Source organism: Dendrobates tinctorius, unplaced genomic scaffold (assembly GCF_039654945.1).
Source record: "Dendrobates tinctorius isolate UK_male_01 unplaced genomic scaffold, ASM3965494v1 ptg000103l, whole genome shotgun sequence".
NCBI lineage: Eukaryota > Metazoa > Chordata > Amphibia > Anura > Dendrobatidae > Dendrobates > Dendrobates tinctorius.
Genome location: NW_027361771.1, coordinates 40,984,274 through 41,006,368, shown reverse-complemented (window position 1 = coordinate 41,006,368; position 22,095 = coordinate 40,984,274). Strand labels below are relative to the sequence as shown.

General features: G+C 41.1%; 1 protein-coding gene and 1 long non-coding RNA gene across 3 annotated transcripts in view; one reads left to right on the top strand and one right to left on the bottom strand.

Annotated features, from left to right (window-relative positions):
• The window catches only part of LOC141100082 (uncharacterized), a 248,453-nt gene extending 233,566 nt beyond the window's left edge, over positions 1–14,887 (top strand). Inside the window, exons 2-3 of the long non-coding RNA XR_012234598.1 lie at positions 5,713–5,784; positions 14,820–14,887. This is a non-coding gene — a long non-coding RNA (uncharacterized lncRNA). The remainder of the gene's footprint in view (positions 1–5,712; positions 5,785–14,819) is intronic.
• The window catches only part of LOC141100080 (centromere protein Q-like), a 74,450-nt gene that overhangs the window by 6,573 nt on the left and 45,782 nt on the right, over positions 1–22,095 (bottom strand). For both annotated transcript variants that reach the window (XM_073588284.1, XM_073588283.1), the window contains exon 8: positions 21,809–21,877. In XM_073588284.1, coding sequence (XP_073444385.1) covers positions 21,809–21,877 — 69 coding nt within the window. The remainder of the gene's footprint in view (positions 1–21,808; positions 21,878–22,095) is intronic.

Genomic DNA, 22,095 nt, shown 5'->3' with positions numbered 1-22,095 from the left:
ATGTTCCATTATTGAACACTCCATTTTTTTTGTTTCATTCATTTTCTTGCCTCATGCCAGTGTCATATATATATATTTTTATTCAGCATTTGTGGTTTCAACTAATTAATTGTTCTTTCTGTATTATGTTGTTTTGAATTGATCATATGATTTTCTATACATGTGTCTATTGGTAGATTACTAGTAGAGTGGAGCAAATTTGTTCCGAATACGATCGGCAGCGAATATTGTTTTTGCAATATTCATCGAACACAGACGAACGTCATTAGAGTCAATGGGAGTAGAAATTACAGAATATGTTTGGAACCGATCATCAAACATACTTTCGGCACGAATAGGGTACTAATATGGCAAATTCAGATTCGGCGACCAAATCCGAACAAATTTGCTCAACTCTAATTATAGTTAAATGTCTTTGTGATCAGTTAAATTGCAGCTCTGACAAATAGCGCCATGTGCGTTTGAAACACGTTGCTGCTATGCTGTCCTTTTATTTTTTTTTGTATATATTTTTTACACCTTCTGCTATCGAAACATTTTTGGGCAAAAAAATTCTAGAAGTTGGAACAACCCCTTCTTTTGCCCACATGTGATTGCCTATGGCGTGAGTGAGTTGGTATTTCTTTATCTTCTATTATTGGACTTTTTCCGCGATCACCCATTTCTCTTTCCACCTTTATTTTTTTAATATTGATTTTTCAGTTTGGTGTTCTACAGCTTGTTTATGGTGGTTTACTGTCTGCATTTTTTTTTTGCTTCATGCAATGGCTGATTTTGCTGGAGATCGTACTCGTAGAGCTGCACAGGTGTTTTCTGCTGATTTGAATGCTAACACTCCCTTGAACTCTGATATTGTATCCATTGAATTAAACAAACTAGAGAAATTATCAATCTAGGAAACAAAAGTTTGGTGGGATCAAATAACCTTAGAAAGTTATATCAAAACGAACATGATACCAAGAGAGTTGCGGTTGCAAAAAATCCCAACCACTATATATTCACCAGCTTTTGTTGACAAATGAAACGACATGCTATCCAAGTGTTTCTTAGATTTAATGTGTTTCTTATGGAGGAAGAAGAATCTAAATCATTGCACATTCATACAGACATTAATTCCATCAAAGCGTCACCAACAACACAAATGGATACCGCTAAATATGAAACATCCATGCAGCAGATACTGGTTTCTGGGTCCAAATTGGAGGACATTATTACCGCAAGAAAAACAAGTACATTCTTGCAGGACAGCGAGCATTACAAACTGAACCAGGTTTATGAATGGGGAAGATGGGAAAAAAAAAAAACTTTTAAAACTCCCAGATTTACCCTTGAGAAAATGAATTTCCGAGACAGAGTTCCATCTAAACCTCATGACAGTTTCAGTTCATCAGACCCAGACATCTGAGAAGACCCAGAAGACTGGAGAAGCGCAACTGTTCCTATCTTCAAAAAGGGGAACAAAGTGGACCCAGGGAACTATAGGCCGGTGAGTCTGACTTCTATACCAGGAAAGATATTTGAACAAATTATTAAATAACATGTATGTATGTACCTGGATAAGATGACGTGATTAACCAAAGGGTTTGTAACTAATAAGTCAAGTCAGACTAACTTCATTTCCTTCTATGACAAAATCACTGAATGGGTGGATCAGGGAAATGATGTAGATATCTCAACTTCAGCAAAGCATTTGACAAATTATCTCATACCATCCTTCTTGAAAAAAATGACTAGGTATGAAATGGACAAGGCAACTGTTAGGTGGATTCATAACTGGCTTAGTGATCGGACTCAAAGAGTGGTTGTAAATAGCTGCACATCCAGTTGGAAGAATGTCTCAAGTGGAGTACCAAAGGGCTCTGTTCTTGGCCCTGTATTATTCAACGTTTTTATCAATGATTTAGGTGAAGAAATTGAGGGTACACTGATTAAATTTGCAGATGACATAAAGTTAGGAGGGATAGCTTATACTAGAGAAGAGAGAGAGTATTCAAAAAGAAATAAATAAACTGGATCAGTGGGCAGCAACTAACAGAATGCATTTTTTCCCTGTTAAAAACCAAAGTACTACATCTGGGCAATAAAAATGAAAAGAGCATATACAGAATGGGATGAATAGAGCTAAGCAACAGCACATGTGAAAAAGACTTGGGTATACTAATAGATCATAAACTAAACAGGAGTCAACAGTATGATGCAGCAGCAAAAAAGGCAAATACAATTTTGGGATGTATTAACAGAAGCATACAGTCTAGATCACGTGAAGTCATTATCCCCCTTTACTCCTCTTTGGTCAGACCCCATCTGGAATACTGTGTCCAGTTTTGGGCACCACATTCTGTAAAAGACCAACAAACTGGAGTAAGTTCAGAGAAGAGGGACCAGAATGGTGACCGCCAAAAAATTCAGGAAAAAAACAGACAGGCCTAAATGCATCTGCACTAAAACAGGGTGCAGTGGACCCAAGTAAAATGGCAGCTGCCATTTTTTCCTCTTTCTGTGGTTTTCAGAATGGTGACGGGTCTGCAAACCATGTCCTATGAGGAACGGTTACAGGATTTGGAAATGTTTAGCTTCCAAAAAAGAAGACTGAGAGGAGACTTAATAGCTGTCTACAAATATCTCAAGGGCTGTCAAATTGTAGAAGGATCATCTTTATTCTCATTTGTACAAGGTAAGACTAGAAGCAATGGGATGAAACTGAAAGGGAGGAGACAGATTAGATATTAGAAAAAACTTTTTGACAGTGAGGGTGATCAATGAGTGGAACAGGCTGCCACGAGCGGTGGCGATTTCTCCTTCAATGGAAGTCTTCAAACAGAGGCTGGACAGACATCTGTCTAGGATAATTTAGTGAATCCTGCTTTAAGCAATTGGTTGGACCAGATGATCCAGGAGGTCCCTTCCAACTCTACCATTCGATGATTCTATGATCTGACAGCAATGCTAATGAGCTTGATTCCAACAGCTGTGTTCAGGATTTTTCTTATTACAGAAAGCAAAAAATCATGTAAAAACCAAAAAAAAAATGCTGTGGCAGAAAGCACCGCAAACACGCAAAGAATGACAACTCGACACAAGAAAATTTTTTAACAGGAGATCAGCACGCTAATGTTCTCAAGCTCTTTAAAATTTCTCACAGCTGAACAGGTTTGTGTTCTTTCATACAGACTTCATTTTGTGCCAGAGTGCAATTTTGACCTGTTTGGAACCCTTTCAGACATTAACAGATTTGTTAGAAATTTAACTGTGAAACTACATATTTTAAATGAAGATTCATCTGACCAAACAGAAACCAATGAACTGCAACATATTAACCTCTTCCCGACCGCCAGCGGTAGATAAACATCGGCCATTGCAGGGCTTTGTGCAGCACCAACGTTTGTCTATGGTCGGTGGTTTTGTGCTGATCGGGACCCCCACGTACCTTATAACGAGGGGATCCAGGCGCACAATGCTTCTTGTGACCCCTGACCTCATCAAGACCTGATTGGTTCAGGTCCTGATGACGTCAGCGTTACACCAGCCAATGAGAGAGATCACTGGGAAAGTTTGCTGTAGCAACGAACTTTCCCGTCGATCTGCTTCATAGTAACGCTGTTTCTCCTCTGATCTCCTGTGAGAGATCAGAGGAGAAACAATGTCACAAGTGCCGCTGGCAACAGCTGTGCAAGTCAGCGATCTTGTCATAAAGTAAGAAAAACAGATACAGCTGGTTAGGGTGAGTGCTATAGTTAGGGTGAATGCTATAGTTAGGGTGAGTGCTAGGGATAGTGCTACTGTTAGGGTTATTGTTAGATTAAACTTAGGGTTAAGCTAAAACTTGGGTTAGGATTGAGGCTAAAATTAGGGTTAGAGTTGGGGCTAGGGTTAAAGTTGGGATTAGGGTTAGGGGTGTGTTGGTGTTGTGGTTAGGGTTATGGCTTGGGTTGCGATTAGGGTTAGAGGTGTCTTGGGGTTAGGGTTGGAATTAGTGCTGGGGGGTTTCCACTGTTTAGGCACATCAGGGGCTCTGCAAAGGCAACATAACACCAGCAGACCATAACATCAAAGTCTGCATTTCAAAACTTCCCTTCCAAGCCCCACCGTGTGCCCAAACAGTGGTTCCCCATCACATATGGGGTATCAGCATACTCATGACAAATTGGACATCAACCTTTGGGGTCCAATTTCTCCTGTTACCCTTGTTAAAATAAAAAATTGGGGGCTAAAAGATCATTTTTGTGGGGAAAAAAAAAGTTTTTTTTTATTTTCACGGCTCTACAGTATAAACTTTAGGGAAATACTTGGGGGTTCAAAGTGCTCACCACACATCTAGATAAGTTCCTTGGGTGGTTTAGTTTCCAAAATTGCATCACTTGTGGGGGATTTCCACTGTTTAGGCACAGCAGAGGCTCTCCAAACGCAACATGGCATCCGATCTCAATTCTAACCAATTCTGCATTGAAAAAGTCAAACGGCGCTCCTTCCCTTCCAAGGCCCTGCCGTGCGCCCAAACAGTGGTTTACACCCACATATGGGGTATCTGCGTATTCAGGAGAAATAGCACAAAAAAATTGTGGTTCATTTTCTCTTTTTACACTTGTGAAAATAAAAAATTGGTTCTGAAGTAAAATGTGAAAAAAGTTAGATATTAATTTTTTCCTTCCATATTGCTTCAGTTCCTGTGAAGCACGTAAAGGGTTAATCTTCTTGAATGTAGTTTTGAGCAACTTGAGGGGTGCAGTTTTTAGAATGGTGTCACTTTTGGGTATTTTCTGTCATATTGACCCCTCAAAGTGACTTCAAATGTGATGTCGTCCCTAAAATAAATGGTTTTGTAAATTTTGTTGTAAAAGTTGCTGGTCAAATTTTAACCCTTATAACTTCCTAAGAAAAAAATTTTGTTTCTAAAATTTTGCTGATGCAAAGTAGACATGTGTGAAATGTTATTAAGTATTTTATGTGACATATCTCTCTGATTTAAGTGCACAAATAATCGAAGTTTGAAAATTGCTAAATTTTCAAAATTTTTGCCATTTGTTTTTTTTTCATAAATAAACGCAAGTTATATCAAATATATTTTACCACTACCATGAAGTACAATATGTCATGAAAAAACAAATCTCAGAATCAGCAGGATCCGTTAAAGCGTTCCAGAGTTATAACCTCATAAATTGACAGTGGTCAGAATTGTAAAAATTGGCCCGGTCATTAAGCACCAAATTGGCTCCGTCACTAAGGGGTTAAACATTACATCAATTGTAGCAGTGACAATGTTTTTTATATTATTAACTGCACAGCATGTAAAAAAATGTATGTGGGCTGCACCTCCAGGAGTCTCAATTGCTTCATGTCCCATGCGTCAATGCACTTTGTCCAAATCCATCATCGTGAAACATCCATGTTGCAGGTTTATGCTATAGAAAAGGTTTTTTCCACACTGAAAGGCGGAGACAGTAGAAGATGGATCCGTGATTGTGTGGTATACTGGATGTAGGATTTGGACACCTGCAGCCCTAAGTTTCTAAACACTCACAAAGAACTCATGTTCCATTATTGAACATTCCATAATTCTATTTTTTTTCCCTTTGTGTTTTTTTTTTGTTTCATTCATTTTCCTGCATTATACTGGTGTCTTCTACATATATTTTTTATTCAGAATTTGTGGTTTCACTTAATGAAATGTTCTTTCTGTAATTTACCCAAACCTGATGATTATGTTGTTTTTAGGAGAGGGAGGACTGGGAAGCTTGCATCACATCCAAATGAAAACCACTTTGGGCTGAGTTCATTAATCCACAGGTGGGTGCACGAATTCGCTGGTGAGCACAGCAGATATGCCTTTGTGCACCAGAAACGCGTCAGGTGTTTTTTGCATTTTAATATGGCATATTAGCCTAATAAAGTTTTTTTTTTTTTTCATTTATGCCGGTGTGCCGAACGAACTTTCTTCTTCTTCTTATGTTGTTTTTAATTGATCATGTGATTTTCTATACGTGTGTCTATTGGTGAATTACTAGCAATCGAGCTAATCACAAGGAATGCCATGTGCATTTGAAACAAGTTTCTGCTATGCTGTCCTTCTTTTGATTTTTGTATATACTGTATGTTTTGCACCTTCTATTAAATAAAACATTTTTGGGTAAAAAAATTCTAGAAGCTGGATCAACCCCACCTTTCATCCACACGTGATTGCATCTTGTCCTATGGATCTCGTGCCTCCAACTGCCTAGGGTGTGGGTTAACGGGTGTTTCTTTATCTACCCCCCATAAGTGACTATTTTACAAACTACACCTCTCAATCAATTCATCTGCAGGTGCAGTGATCATATTGACACTACAGGTGGGTCATAGAATTTTATAAAATTGGGCAGTGACGAATAATTACATTTTTACCACAAAAATTTTGTTTTCGCCCCAGATTTTACATTTTCACAAGGGGAAATTCGTAAAAATGGCACCAAAATTGTCCCATAATTTCTGCTGAACATGGAAATACTTCATATGTGGCTGTACAATACTACTTAGCCACATGGCGAGACTCGAGAGGGACAGAGCGCTATTTGACTCTTGAAGAACAAATTATTGTAGAATAGTTTGTAGACTACATATACACAGCCCCTAAATGCCAGAAGAAAAGAATCCCCTCTCAAGTTTATGTACAGGTGTAAGTAACAATTTTGACTCCATGGGTGCTTTCCAGAAATAAGCTGCAATGGATGTTGCCAAGTGAAAATTGCAAATATGCCATTGTGTGTAGTGTTCAGTATATTATGCCCAGCTTGTGCTTCTGGAGACATGCACCTGTAAATTAAGTGGGCATTCATCGTTACAGAAAAGTCAAACATGTGGATGCTAAAAGTGATTTAAGCACGTGTGGGGCTCAGGAAGGAGGGGAGGGCATTAGGATTTGGGAGAGCAGAGTTCATTGGATTTCTTTTGGGCGGGTGAGGATCCATTATTCTTTTACAGAGCCTTTGTGCTAACAATAACGTGAAAGCCCACTATATTTCCACTGACAGAGCCGTATCCGAATCAAAAACCAGCCGGAGTCCACAATGTCCCTATCTGCCTCATTATAGGGACTCTTCCATCTGGGATTCTGTCTAAATCAGGGTTCCCCAACTCCAGTCCTCAAGGCCCACCAACAGATCATGTTTTCAGGATTTCCTTTGTATTGCACAGGTGAAGCCATTATCACTTGAGCAATACTAAGGAAATCCTGAAAACATGATCCCTGGTCTAAATCATGTATTTCAAGGATTTACAAAGAAACCCCGGTGTAACCACTCAGACCAAGATAAATGTGATCAAAGCGCAGTCTAATCATGTAAAAAATATAGTTTTTATTAACACACAATTAAAAACATATAACCAATTACTGGTACAAGTAGATCGGTGCTAGGTGTGAGTCACTCAAAAACACTAACGACGCTTAGGTCCGAGGTAGTGGACACACAGATGAAACAGAGGGGTATAACAGGCACTGCAAGATCATTTAAATGGCTATCAACCCAGGCAAATACCATAATTAGCACATGATTATAAAGTGCTGCTGTATAACTAAACTAGTTTCTATGTCCCATATGTGGCCATATTTAGAGAGAGCACATGGATAAGGCACAATTATCTCAAAAAATCCATAAGTGCAAATTAATGTCACCATCATATAGTGCCTATACCCTGTGTCATATTCCTACACATAATTAGGCAGCCTAGCAGTGCCCAGTGAAAACCCTCATACCAATGACTGATAGAAAATTGCAATAGCATATTGCATGGTACTACCTAATGGTGTCACGGTATAGGGTGCCACGGTCCTCAGGCCGGCGCGTCCTCCCCGACGCGCGTTTCGACTCCTTTCTCAAGGGACTCAACAATCAGTGTCCCTCCATTATATATCTCCCGGCCGTAGCGTGCATAATCGCCCGGCCAGAAGTGACACTTGCCACCGGAAGTGGCGCGCCTTGCTGCCTGGCTACCAGCGATGCCAGCGGGTGTCGGCGTCACAGGGTGGGCGGACCCGGGGCAGGCCCAGTCCACTGATTGATGCCGAGAGCAGGCGGGCATGGCGGCAACCAAGCGCATGCGCGTACAGGATGGGAGCGCCAGGCACAATCATACATACCGTGAATAAGTGCATAAGTGCATAAAAATCATCCGTTCATAACAGTACTTGGAGCAAGCTTAGTCACACAAATAATAACATCAAAAGACTGACAGATATAGTCTCATTATTTCACCTCCAAGAATTATGTGTCCACTACCTCGGACCTAAGCGTCGTTAGTGTTTTTGAGTGACTCACACCTAGAACCGATCTACTTGTACCAGTAATTGGTTATATGTTTTTTATTGTGTGTTAATAAAAACTATATTTTTTACATGATTAGACTGCCCTTTGATCAACCTTTTTCCGTGCTTTCTATTATATTTGGTGATGGGCTACTAGAATCCCACCAGTACATGGTTATTTAATCATGTGGGTGTGTCAGACCTGTTGGTACTTAATTGTTGCAGTGTTTTGCACAGGTGTCTCATCCGACATGGATTTTCAAGCCAAAGAGAAAAATTGGCTTACTCATATTGACCAAGTATTTGTGGGGATGGATCAGGTGCACCCCCAACAAGTGATGGAAAATGGGATGAGTATACTGGGTCCCTTCAACGGATGGTGACTAAGAGAACAAAATTATGGTGGAACCGCACATTTCTTGAGAAGCATATATCTAAGAAATTTATACCACGTGGTCTTAGAGTTCTGGTTATTCCCACATTTCCCATTGAGGATAATGTTTTCATGGCCAAATGGGAAGAGGCCTGTAATAACTGTTCACAGATGTTCATGCAATTACTATGTGAATCTACAGTTGTGGCCAAAAGTATTGACACCCCTGCAATTCTGTCAGATAATACTCAGTTTCTTCCTGAAAATGATTGCAAACACAAATTCTTTGGTATTATTATCTTCATTTAATTTGTCTTAAATGAAAAAACACAAAAGAGAATGAAGCAAAAAGCAAAACATTGATCATTTCACACAAAACTCCAAAAATGGGCCAGACAAAAGTATTAGCACCCTCAGCCTAATACTTGGTTGCACAACCTTTAGCCAAAATAACTGCGACCAACCGCTTCCAGTAACCATCAATGAGTTTCTTACAATGCTCTGCTGGAATTTTAGACCATTCTTCTTTGGCAAACTGCTCCAGGTCCCTGATATTTGAAGGGTGCCTTCTTCAAACTGCCATTTTTAGATCTCTCCACAGGTGTTCTATGGGATTCCGGTCTGGACTCATTGCTGGCCACCTTAGAAGTCTCCAGTGCTTTCTCTCAAACCATTTTCTAGTGCTTTTTGAAGTGTGTTTTGGGTCATTGTCCTGCTGGAAGACCATGACCTTTGAGGGAGACCCAGCTTTCTCACACTGGGCCCTACATTATGCTGCAAAATTTTTTGTTAGTCTTCAGACTTCATAATGCCATGCACACGGTCAAGCAGTCCAGTGCCAGAGGCTGCAAAGCAACCCCAAAACATCAGGGAACCTCCGCCATGTTTGACTGTAGGGACCGTGTTCTTTTCTTTGAATGGGGCCTTCCTGGGTCTCCTACCATACAGTCCCTTTTCATTCAGACGCCGACGGATAGTACGGGTTGACACTATTGTACCCTCTGACTGCAGGGCAGCTTGAACTTGTTTGGATGTTAGTCGAGGTTCTTTATCAACATCCGCACAATCTTGCGTTGAAATCTCTTGTCAATTTTTCTTTTCCGTCCACATCTAGGGAGGTTAGCCACAGTGCCATGGGCTTTAAACTTCTTGATTACACTGCGCACGGTAGACACAGGAACATTCAGGTCTTTGGAGATGGACTTGTAGCCTTGAGATTGCTCATGCTTCCTCACAATTTGGTTTCTCAAGTCCTCAGACAGTTCTTTGGTCTTCTTTCTTTTCTCCATGCTCAATGTGATACACACAAGGACACAGGACAGAGGTTGAGTCAACTTTAATTCATGTCAACTGGCTGCAAGTGTGATTAAGTTATTGCCAACACCTGTTAGGCTCCACAGGTAAGTTACAGGTGCTGTTAATTACACAAATTAGAGAAGCATCACATGATTTTTCGAACAGTGCCAATACTTTTGTCCACCCTCTTTTTTATGTTTGGTGCGGAATTATATCCCTTTTGGCTTTAGGACAATTCTTTTTGTGTTTTTTCATTTAAGACAAATTAAATGAAGATAATAATACCAAAGAATTTGTGTTTGCAATCTTTTTCAGGAAGAAACTGAGTATTATCTGACAGAATTGCAGGGGTGTCAATACTTTTGGCCAGAACTGTAATAGCACTATTATCACTGAACTGGATGTTAAAATTAAGAATTTGGAGGAGGAACTTAAATCTATGGGTAAAGGTGAAAAACGTAATGCTTTTCATAGTCAATTGGATAAAGCAGTGGAAGTAACAGTTAAGAAGATTCAGAATACACAGATTAATAAACTTAATCGAGATCGTAGAGACTATGAAAATAAGATGGTTTATTTATGGCGTAAACAAAACCATCAGAATCAGCCAATGGGGCGTGTTCCTTCCAAGACATCTATATCATCGATTAGTGATGTCTCCGAGGCCTCTGGGTCATCAATGGCTACCAGGTCTGGGTCATTTAGACGAGAACAAAAGGACTATTCATATCACCCCTATAGACGTCGGAGCCGCTCTCCAGTCTCTACCCATTATAAGAACAAGGTAATCAATTTGAGCAATCATGAGTTTACAGGTGTAGATCTGAATATTTTGGAGAAAGGTTTGTCCTTCTCACCAGCTGCATCTTTTGATGCATTTACAGCCATTAACCCCTTCCTGACATCAGACGTACTATCCCGTCCATGGGACCCGGGCCCCTATGCCCATGGACGGGATAGTACGTCTACCGCGATTAGCGGCGCCCACATGGTGAGCGCCGCTGATCGCGGCCGGGTGTCAGCTGATTATCACAGCTGACACCCGGCACAATGTGTCAGGGGCGGTCACGGACCGCCCCCCGACACGTTAACCCCTTGCACACCGCGATCAAACATGATCGCGGTGTACCGGGGGTTAAAGGGAAGCATCCGCAGGGAGGGGGCTCCCTCCGTGCTTCCCTGAGCCCCCCACAGCAGCGCAATGTGCAGCGCTGCTGCGGGGGGCTCCTTTCCTGCAGGCCCCCGAATCCAAGATGGCGACGGGGGCCTTCGGGGGCCTGCAGGAAGCTGGCTTCCTCAGTGCCTGCAAAGCGCAGGCATGAGGAAGCCTCCGGTACTGCCTGTGACAGATTAAAAAAAAGTGTTAAAATAATTAAAAAAAAAAAAAAATCGCCAAATAAATTAAAAAAAAAAAAAATATTCCCCCAAATAAATCCATTTTTTGGAAATAAAAAAAAAAAAAAAACAACAATAAAAGTACACATATTAGGTATCGCCGCGTCCGTAACGACCCACCCTATAAAACTGTCTCATTAGTTAACCCCTTTAGCGAACCCCTTAAAAAATAAAAAACAAAGCAAAAAATAATGATTTATTATCATACCGCCAAACAAAAAGTGTAATAACGCGCGATCAAAAAGACGCATATAAATATCCATTTTACCGCTGAAAACATCATCTTGTCCCACAAAAAACGAGCTGCCACACAGCATCATCAGCGAAAAAATAAAAAAGTTATAGCTCGCAGAATAAAGCAATGCAAAAATAATTATTTTTTATATAAAATAGTTTTCATTGCATAAAACCGACAAAAACATAAAAAAACGACCTAAATGAGGTATCGGTGTAACTGTACTGACCCGAAGAATAAAACCGCTTTATCAATTTTACCGCACGCGGAACGGTGTAAACACACTCCCACAAAAGAAATTCATGAAACGCTGGTTTTTGTTCATTCTGAGTCCCAAAAATCGGAATAAAAAGCGATCAAAAAATGTCACGTGCCCGAAAATGGTACCAATAAAAACGTCAACTCGTCCCGCAAGAAATAAGACCTCACATGACTCGGTTGGTCAAAATACGGAAAAACTATAGCTCTCAATATGTGGTGATGCAAAAACTATTTTTACAATAAAAAGCGTCTTTTAGCGTGCGACAGCTGCCAGACATAAAAACCGCCATAAATAGTAAATCAAACCCCCCGTTATCACCCCCTTAGTTAGGGAAAAATAATAAAATAAAAAAATGTATTTATTTCCATTTTTCCATTAGGGTTAGGGCTAGGGTTAGGGTTAGGGCTAGGGTTAGGGCTAGGGTTAGGGCTAGGGTTAGGGTTGGGGCTAGGGCTGAGATTAGGGTTAGGGGTGTGTTGGGGTTCGGGTTGGAGTTAGAATTGGGGGTTTCCACTGTTTGGGCACATCGGGGCTCTCCAAACATGGCGTCTGATCTCAATTCCAGCCAATTCTGAGTTGAAAAAGTCAAATGGTGCTCCTTCCCTTCCAAGCTCTGCCATGCGCCCAAACAGTGTTTTACCCCCACATGTAGGTTATCAGCCTACTCAGGACAAATTGCAAAACAATTTTTGGGGTCCAATTTCTCCTGTTACCCTTAGGAAAATAAAAAATTGGGGGCAAAAATATAATTTTTGTGGAAAAAAATGATTTTTTTATTTTCATGTCCAAGCGTTATAAACTTCTGTGAAGCACTTGGGGGTTCAAAGTGCTCACCACACATCTAGATAAGTTCCGTGGGGGGTCTAGTGTCCAAAATGGGGTCACTTGTAGGGGGTTTCCACTGTTTAGGTACATTAAGGGCACTCCAAAGGCAACATGACACCCGCAGAACATTCCCTCAAAGTCTGCATTCCAAAACGTCACTACTTCCCTTCCGAGCCCCGACGTGTGTCCATACAGTAGTTTTCGCCCACATATGGAGCGTCAGCGTACTCAGGACAAATTGGACAACAACTTTTGGGGTTCAATTTCTCCTGTTACCCTTGGGAAAATAAAAAAATGGTGACTGAAAGATCAAGTTTGTGGAAAAAATACGAATTTTTTATTTTCACGCCCGGGCGTTATAAACTTCTGTGAAGCACTGGGGGGTTCAAAGTGCTCACCACACATCTAGATAAGTTCCTTAGGGGGTCTAGTTTCTAAAATGGTGTCATTTGTGGGGGGTTCCCACTGTTTTGGTACATCAGGGGTTTTCCAATCGCGACATGGTGTCCGATCTCAATTCCAGTCAAAAATGTCAAATGGCGCTGCTTCCCTTCCGAGCACTGCCATGCGCCCAAATAGTGGTTTACCCCCACATGTGGGGTATCAGCGTACTCAGGACAAATTGCACAATAACTTTTAGGGTCCTGTTACCCTTGGAAAAATAAGAATTGAGGGTGAAAAGATCATTTTTGTGGAAAAAATATGATTTTTTAATTGTACGGCTGTATGCTATAAACTTCTGTGAAGCCCTTGGGGGTTCAAAGTTCTCACCACACATCTAGATAAGTTCCTTAGGGGGTCTAGTTTCCAAAATGGTGTCATTTGTGGGGGGTTTCCACTGTTTTGGTACATCAGGGGTTTTCCAATTGCGACATGGTGTCCGATCTCAACTCTAGCCAAAAGCGTCAAATGGCGCTGCTTCCCTTCCGAGCTCTGCCATGCGCCCAAATAGTGGTTTACCCCCACATGTGGGGTATCAGCGTACTCAGGACAAATTGCACAATAACTTTTAGGGTCCTGTTACCCTTGGGAAAATAAAAATTGGGGTGAAAAGATCATTTTTGTGGAAAAAATATGATTTTTTAATTGTACCGCTGTACATTATAAACTTCTGTAAAGCCCTTGTGGGTTCAAAGTTCTCACCACATATCTAGATAAGTTCCTTGGGGGGTCTAGTTTCCAAAATGGGGTCACTTGTAGGGGGTTTCCACTATTTAGGTACATCAGGGACTCTCCAAACGTGACATGGCATCCGATCTGAATTCCAGCCAATTTTGCATTGAAAAAGTCAAACGGCGCTCCTTCCATTCTGAGCTCTGCCATGCGCCGAAACAGTCGCTCCCCCCCACATATCAGGTATCAGCGTACTCAGGACAAATTGCACAATAACTTTTGCAGTCCAATTTCTCCTGTTACCCTTGGTAAAATAAAAAAATTGAACCTGAAGTATTTTTTTTGTGAAAAAAAGTTAGATGTTCATTTTTTTTTAAATATTCAAAAAAATTCCTGTGACGCACCTAAAGGGTTAATAAACTTCTTGAATGTGGTTTTGAGCACCTTAAGGGGTGCAGTTTTTAGAATGGTGTCACTTTTGGGTATTTTCTATCATATAGACCCCTCAAAGTGGCTTCAAATGTGATGTGGTCCTAAAAATAAAATGCTGTTGTAAAAATGAGAAATCGCTGGTCAACTTTTAACCCCTATAACTTCCTAACAAAAAAAAATTTTTGTTCCAAAATTGTGCTGATGTAAAGTAAACATGTGGGAAATGTTAGTTATCAAGTTTTTTGTGTGCCGTATCTCTGTGATTTAAGGGCATGAAAATTCAAAGTTGGAAAATTGCGAAATTTTCAAAATTTTCGCCAAATTTCCGTTTTTCTCACAAATAAACGCAAGTTATTTGAATTAAATTTTACCACTAACATGAAGTACAATATGTCACGAGAAAACAATGTCAGAATCACCGGGATCCATGGAAGCGTTCCAGAGTTATGACCTCATAAAGGTACAGTGGTCAGAATTGTAAAAATTGGCCCGGTCATGAACGTGCAAACCACCCTTGGGGGTGAAGGGGTTAAAGACTTACACCTGTTCGCTCGCTCATTAATTTTCAAGAAAAATTTTTTTGATGGCAACCTCTCTGATCTTTTTCCAACAGAGGAAGAACAAATAGCTCTGCAGATATTGGAAGATCTATCCATCGAACATAACACCCCGGAGGGAGGTAAGGTACCTGATACCATACGCCCCCGATCGAAGAAATTTCCCCTGCTATCATCCTGCCCTAATGTGGATCTCTTTGTGCAGATTGTGGCCAAGGAGTTTATGGAAATCCCACAATATATTTATAAAGATAATCTGTCCAGGGAGGAGCGGGGTTGTCTGTGCGTCCTACAAAATCTACCTGACGTTGTGTATAAACTCGCAGACAAGGGGGGTAATGTTGTTGTCTGGCCTAAGGTATTCTACGAGAGAGAGGCCTTTTGTCAGCTCAACAACAGTACCTGTTACAAGAAACTGACATTTAACCCCTTGTCTGCGTTTTCTACTAAATTGCTTGGCATTATTAATCAGGCACGGGAGGCGAGTATAATAACAAAAGAATTGGCCGAAGCCTTGGTTGTACATGAGCCTACTATCCCGACCTTCTATTTATTGCCCAAAATACACAAAGACGCGCAGACGCCCCCCAGTCGTCCGATCATTTCAGGCAACAGAAATTATCTTGAACTCGTTAATCCAAGCTGCAGCCATAGGTAGAGGGGTTGCCTTCTTTCTTGAAGGACACTGGAGAGTTACTGAGGTGGGTAGATGGTCTACACTTGGAGGACGAAATGATGCTGGTGACAGGTGACGTTGAGTCCCTGTACACCAGCATCCGGCATAAGGATGGCATCCGTGCCACTGAATTTTTTCTAAACATGTCAAACCTACCCCCAGACATTAGGGAATTGATTGTTGAACTCCTTAGGTTCACATTATCCCACAACTTTTTTTTATTTTTAAGTGGTCTTTCTTCCTACAGCTCCAGGGAACAGCTATGGGGGCTTCTTTTGCCCCTGCGTATGCTAACCTGTTCCTGGGGCTGAGGGAGAGAGACCTTTCCCTGCTGGATCAGTCGTCGCCGATGTGCCGCATCCTCTTGGACGCGGTACATCGACGACATTTTACTGATCTGGCAGGGGTCTGTAGAGGGACTAGAACAGTTTATGTCAACTCTGAATGTGAATGAATTGAACATATTCATCACATACAAGTACTACCCACGAACAATCGAGTTTCTGGACGTAACATTATATAAGGATGATAAGGGTGAAATACAAACGAGTATTTTTAGGAAGCCTACATCAACCAATATGCTCCTTCATGCTTCTTCTTCTCATCCTGGTCACATAATCCAGGCGGTCCTGACTGGACAATTTCTTAGGCTAAGGAGACTATGTTCCACTGATGATGAGTTTTCTAAACAAGCCGGTGAATTGAAGTCTAGACTGTTAGAATGAGGCTATAGTAATTGCATGATAAAAAAAGCAATTAATAGAGCAAAATATGCCTCTCGGAATAAGCTACTATATGGACAGAGATACAACAAAAAACTACAAGGTTTGTGACTAACTTCCACTCGCATTTCTCTCAAATGAGGAGGATTATGGATAGATCATGGCATATACTAAAGGCAGATCCAGTTATTGCCAAATTTATTCCTGAGAGAGCTGCTATTGCAGCCAGGAGATCAAGAAATCTTAGGGACCGGTTGGTGCGTAGTCACTATACTGGTGTTCCAGTGAAAACTTTCCTGGATCAAGGAGTGGTACCGAGTGGGTGTTACCTTTGTGGCCGTTGCGTGGCCTGTGCCAACATTGATAATGCGGTTTCCTTTTCAAACCAGGATGGTTCCCGTAATTTTGAGATTAGGAAACGTATTACCTGTAATAGTAAAAACGTTATTTACTATGCGACATGCCCATGTCGTAAGATTTATGTGGGCATGACGACCATGCAATTTAAAATAAGGGTCAGGGAGCACGTACTCTGTATCATTGCGGCTGCGACTGTGGAGGATGTAACGACCCTAAAGACTATCCCCCGACACTTTAGGAGGTTCCATAATTGTGATGGTACACTACTTAGATTTAGGGGGATTGATATGTTAGATTTGGGACAACGTGGGGGATGTATTTCCAAAAGGTTAGCCCAGCTTGAGTCCATCTGTTTCTCAGAGACTTGGTGGTAGTGATGTCATGGAAGTCATATTGATATTGATGAAATCTTCGGCATGATCAAGAAACTTCAATATATCTTCTACTGAACCCTCTAAGATATGAGATTTATGGATATTTATGCTCATGTGTATAACTATTTGGTAATATGTATATATATATTAATTGAAAGATCATGTGTGATGTTTTCTACAATATTGTTAATATTAGTATCTTTTGCCAATGGTAATATACCTTGCCCTATGCCCTCGAATGAGGTTCAATGTGGTAATCATGTTGATTTGAATATGCATGACTCAATTCTTGGAGGTGAAATAATGAGACTATATCTGTCAGTCTTTTGATATTATTTGTGTGACTAAGCTTGCTCCAAGTACCGTTATGAAAGGATGATTTTTATGCACTTATTCACGGTATATGTATGATTTTGTGTCCTGGCGCCCCCATCCTGTACGCGCATGCGCTAGGTTTCCGCCATGCCCACCGGCTCTCGGCGTCAATCAGTGGACTGGGCCTGCCCCGGGTCCACCCACCCTGTGACGCCGCTGGCATCGCTGGTAGCCAGGCAGCAGGGCGCGTCACTTCCGGGTGGCAAGCGTCACTTCCGGCCGGGCGATTATGCACGCTACGGCCGGGAGATATATAATGGAGGGACACTGTTGATTGTTGAGTCCCTTGAGAAAGGAGTCGAAACGCACGTCGGGGAGGATGCGTCGGCATGAGGACCGTGGCACCCTATACCGTGACACCATTAGGTAATACCATGCAATATGCTATAGTAATTTTCTATCAGTCATTGGTATGAGGGTTTTCACTGGGCATTGCTAGGCTGCCTAATTATGTGTGGGAATATGACACAGGTTATAGGCACTATATGATGGTGACGTTAATTTGCACTTATGGATTTTTTGAGATAATTGTGCCTTATCCATGTGCTCTCTCTAAATATGGCCACATATGGGGCATAGTAACTAGTTTAGTTATACAGCAGCACTTTATAATCATGTGCTAATTATGGTATTAGCCTGGGTTGATAGCCATTTAAATGATCTTGCAGTGCCTGTCATACCCCTCTGTTTCATCTGTGTGTCCACTACCTCGGACCTAAGCGTTGCTAGTGCTTTTGAGTGACTCAAACCTAGCACTGATCTACTTGTACCAGTAATTGGTTATATGTTTTTAATTGTGTGTTAATAAAAACTATATTTTTTACATGATTAGACTGCCCTTTGATCATGTGACGATTTTCCCTCCTCACTAGTTTCACTTTCCATAGATCACTGTTCAGCGTGTGTCTGGAGGAGGAGCAGCTGGGTGGTCTGCTCTCTGCACTGAGGCTGCTGGAGGGGAAGAATTCGTTACTGTGTGATGAGGGCTGCTTCATGTGGACGGGGAGGGTCTGTAGCTATGGAGGGTGGGGTTGTTGCTATAGAGGGCATGTTTGGAGTAGAGTAGGATGTTACGACTAGTTCTCATTTCAATGCCATAACACCCCCCCTTGGACATTCTGTTCAGATTATCTAGAAAACCGTGCAAACTAGTGACAGAAAGTAAATTACTTATTGTCATAATTCTGCAGCCCAGATATGTACTGAGATTAAGTGAAAAGCCCAGACAACCCCTTTAATGACCAAGCCAGTTTTTACAATTCTGACCACTGTCAGTTTATGAGGCTATAGCTCTGGAACGCTCCAACATATCCCACTGATTCTGAGACTGTTTTTTCGTGACATATTGTACTGTTAGTGGTAAAATTTCTTCGATATAACTTGCGTTTATTTATAAGAAAAAAAAAACAGAAATTTGGAAAAAGATTTGAAACTTTTGCAATTTTCAAACTGTTAACTTTTGTGCAATTAATTCAGATTGAGGTTCCACACAAAATAGTTAATAAATAACATTTCCCACATGTCTACTTTACATCAGCACAATTTTGTAAACAATTTTTTTTGTTAGGACGTTAGAAGGGTTAAAAAGTTAACCGGCGATTTTTTATTTTTCCAACAAAAGTTACAAAACCGTTTTTTTTTTTTTAGGGACCACCTCACATTTGAAGAGAGTTTGGGGGGTCAATATAACAGAAAAATATGCAAAAGTGACGCGATTCTAAAAACTGCACCCCTCAAGGTGCGCAAAACCACATTCAATGAGTTTATTAACCCTTCAGGTGGCTTCACGAGAACTAAAGCAATGTGGACGGAAAAAATGAACATTTTACTTTTTTCACAAAAAATTGAATTTGGAACCAATTTTTTTATTTTCACAAGGATATTAGGAGAAAATGGACCACAAGACTTGTTGTGCAATTTCTCCTGAGTACGCCGATACCCCATATGTGGGGGAAAGCCACTGTTTGGGTGCATGGCAGGGCTCAGAAGAGAGGGAGCACCATATGACTTTTTGAAGGCAAAATTGGTTGGAATCAATGGTGGCGCCATGTCGCATTTGGAGACCCCCTGATGTACCTAAACAGCGGAAACCCCCCAATTTCAACTCCAACCCTAACCCCAACACACCCCTAACCCCAATACACCCCTAATCCTAACCTCAACACACCCCTAACGGAAAAAATGGAAAAATGGAAATATATTTCTTTATTTTATTATTTTTAGTTAACTAAAGGGGTGATAAAGGGGGGTTTCATTTACTATGTTTTTTTGAGCACTGTGATAGGGTCTATCACATTGATCAAAATGAACCAATAGGAAAAATTTCCTATTGTTGCTGCGCATGCGCCTGCCATTTTCTCCCAGAAGAAAATGCCGGCGGCCAGGGGGACTTCATGGGGGGTTGCAGGGACAACGGAGGTATTGGGGGGGGAAGAGGGGGGAAATTGGGGGACCCCCATTTCTTTCTCCTTTGATGTGCGATCACATTAGAAGAGAGAAATTAAATGGATAATCAGACCTTTTTTGCGGTCGCCGTTATACCGTTAATAACGGTGATCTCAACACTGTAGTCGGTAAAAACCGAACTATGCTCTCTAGGTTCTCAGCTACCCCCGGTAGCCGAGTCCCCGGAGAAATTCCGACTTTGGGGATTCACTATACCTTTATTCCTCAGCGCCGTTAAAACGTGGCGCTGTGGCATACACTACTGTTCAAAAGTTTAGGGTCACTTGGAAATTTCCTTATTTTTGAAAGAAAAGCACACATTTTTTTCCAATGAAGCTAACATTAAATTATTCAGAAATACACTCTATACATTGTTAATGAATGTGGTAAGTGACTATTCTAGCTGCAAACGTATGGTTTGTAATGCAATATCTTCATAGGTGTATAAAGACCCATTTCCAACAACCATCACTCCAGTGTTCTTATGGTACTTTGTGTTTGCTAACTGTGTAAGAAGGCTAATGGATTGTTAGAATACCCTTGAAAACCCTTGTGCAAGTATGTTAGCACAGCTGGGAACAGTTTGGCTGATTAGAGAAGCTATAAACCTGACCTTCCTTTGAGCTAGTTGAGAATCTGGAGCATTTCATTTGATAGTTCCATTAAACTCTCAAAATGGCCAGAAAAAAAGAACTTTCATGTGAAATTCAACAGTCTATTCTTGTTCTTAGAACTGAAGGCTATTCCATGCGAGAAATTACAAAGAAACTGAAGATTTCCTACAACGGTGTGTACTACTCCCACCAGAGGAGAGCACAAACAGGCTCTAACCAGAGTAGAAAGAGAATTGTGAGGTCTCGCTGCACAACAGAGCAACAAGACAAGTACATTAGAGTCTGTAGTTTGAGAAATCGACGCCTCACAGGTCCTCAACTTCCAGCTTCATTAAATAGTACACGCAAAACGCCAATGTCAACATCTACAGTGAAGAGGCGACTCCGGGATGCTGGCCTTCAAGGCAGAGTGGCAAAGAAAAAGCCATATCTGAGACTGGCTAATAAAAGGAAAATAGTAATATGGGCAAAAGAACACGGACAATGGACAGAGGAAGATGGGCAAAAAGTGTTATGGACAGAGAAATCCAAAGTTTGAGGTGTTTGGAATTGGATCACACAGAAGAACATTTGTGAGGCGCAGAACTGAAAAGATGCTGGAAGAGTGCCTGACGCCATCTGTCAAGCATGGTTTAGGTAATGTGATGGTCTGGGGAAGCTTTGGTGCTGGTAAAGTGGAAAATTTGTACAAGGTAAAAGGGATTTTGCAGTGCCATGCCATACCCTGTGGACAGCGCTTGATTGGAGCCAATTTCATCCTACAACAGGACAATGACCCAAAGCACACCTCCAGATTATGCAAGAACTATTTAGGAAAGAAGCAGGCAGCTGGTATTCTATCTGTAATGGAGTGGCCAGCGCAGTCACCAGATCTCAACCCCATTGAGCTGTTGTGGGAGGAACTTGACCGTATGGCACGCAAAAAGTGCCCATCAAGCCAAACCAACTTGTGGGAGGGGCTTCTGGAAGCATGGGGTGAAATTTCTCCAGATTACCTCAGAAAATTAACTGCTGGAATGCCAAAGGTCTGCAATGCTGTAATTGCTGCAAAGGCAGCATTCTTTGACAAAAGCAAAGCTTGAAGGAGAAAATTATTATTTCAAATAAAAATCTTTTTTTCGAACCTTGTCAATGTCTGGACTAGATTTTAGATTCATTTGGCAGCTCATTTGATTAATAAAAGTATGAGTTTTCATGGAAAACACAACATTCTCTGGGTGACCCCAAACTTTTGAACGTTAGTGTATGTACCCTTAACTGCTGCCGTTAAAATACATATCGGCGGTCGTTATAAGGGGTTAAAGACTGTAAAATAAAATTACCTTACACTCCCCTTACGCTGGTCTCCCCACCTTTCCAAGATGTCCAAGGGAAGCGCGAGTGAAGAAGCTTACCATATAAAGTATACCATCAAAATGTTTTTCATATAATTAAGATTATTATTATTTCAGAAAAACACATGCTTAAAGACCTACATACTTGCATTGTAGGAGCCTCAAATGTCCTTTGTGGAAGTTCCAGGGCATCTATATTTAATACGATTTGATCCTGAAAATTAGAAATATTGTGATAAAACATCAGAGACAGAATTAATGAAGCTGAACACCAACAAGATTCAGAGCAAATAATGAATCAAAGACAGATCCAACAGAGACACTCAGGACACCTGGGGTGGCAGTATGCACAGCTAATAATGCATCTGCAGGGACAGACCTACCTCACACTGCTAACCGCCTGTGCCATGCCTTGTTAATAGGGCTAGGAAA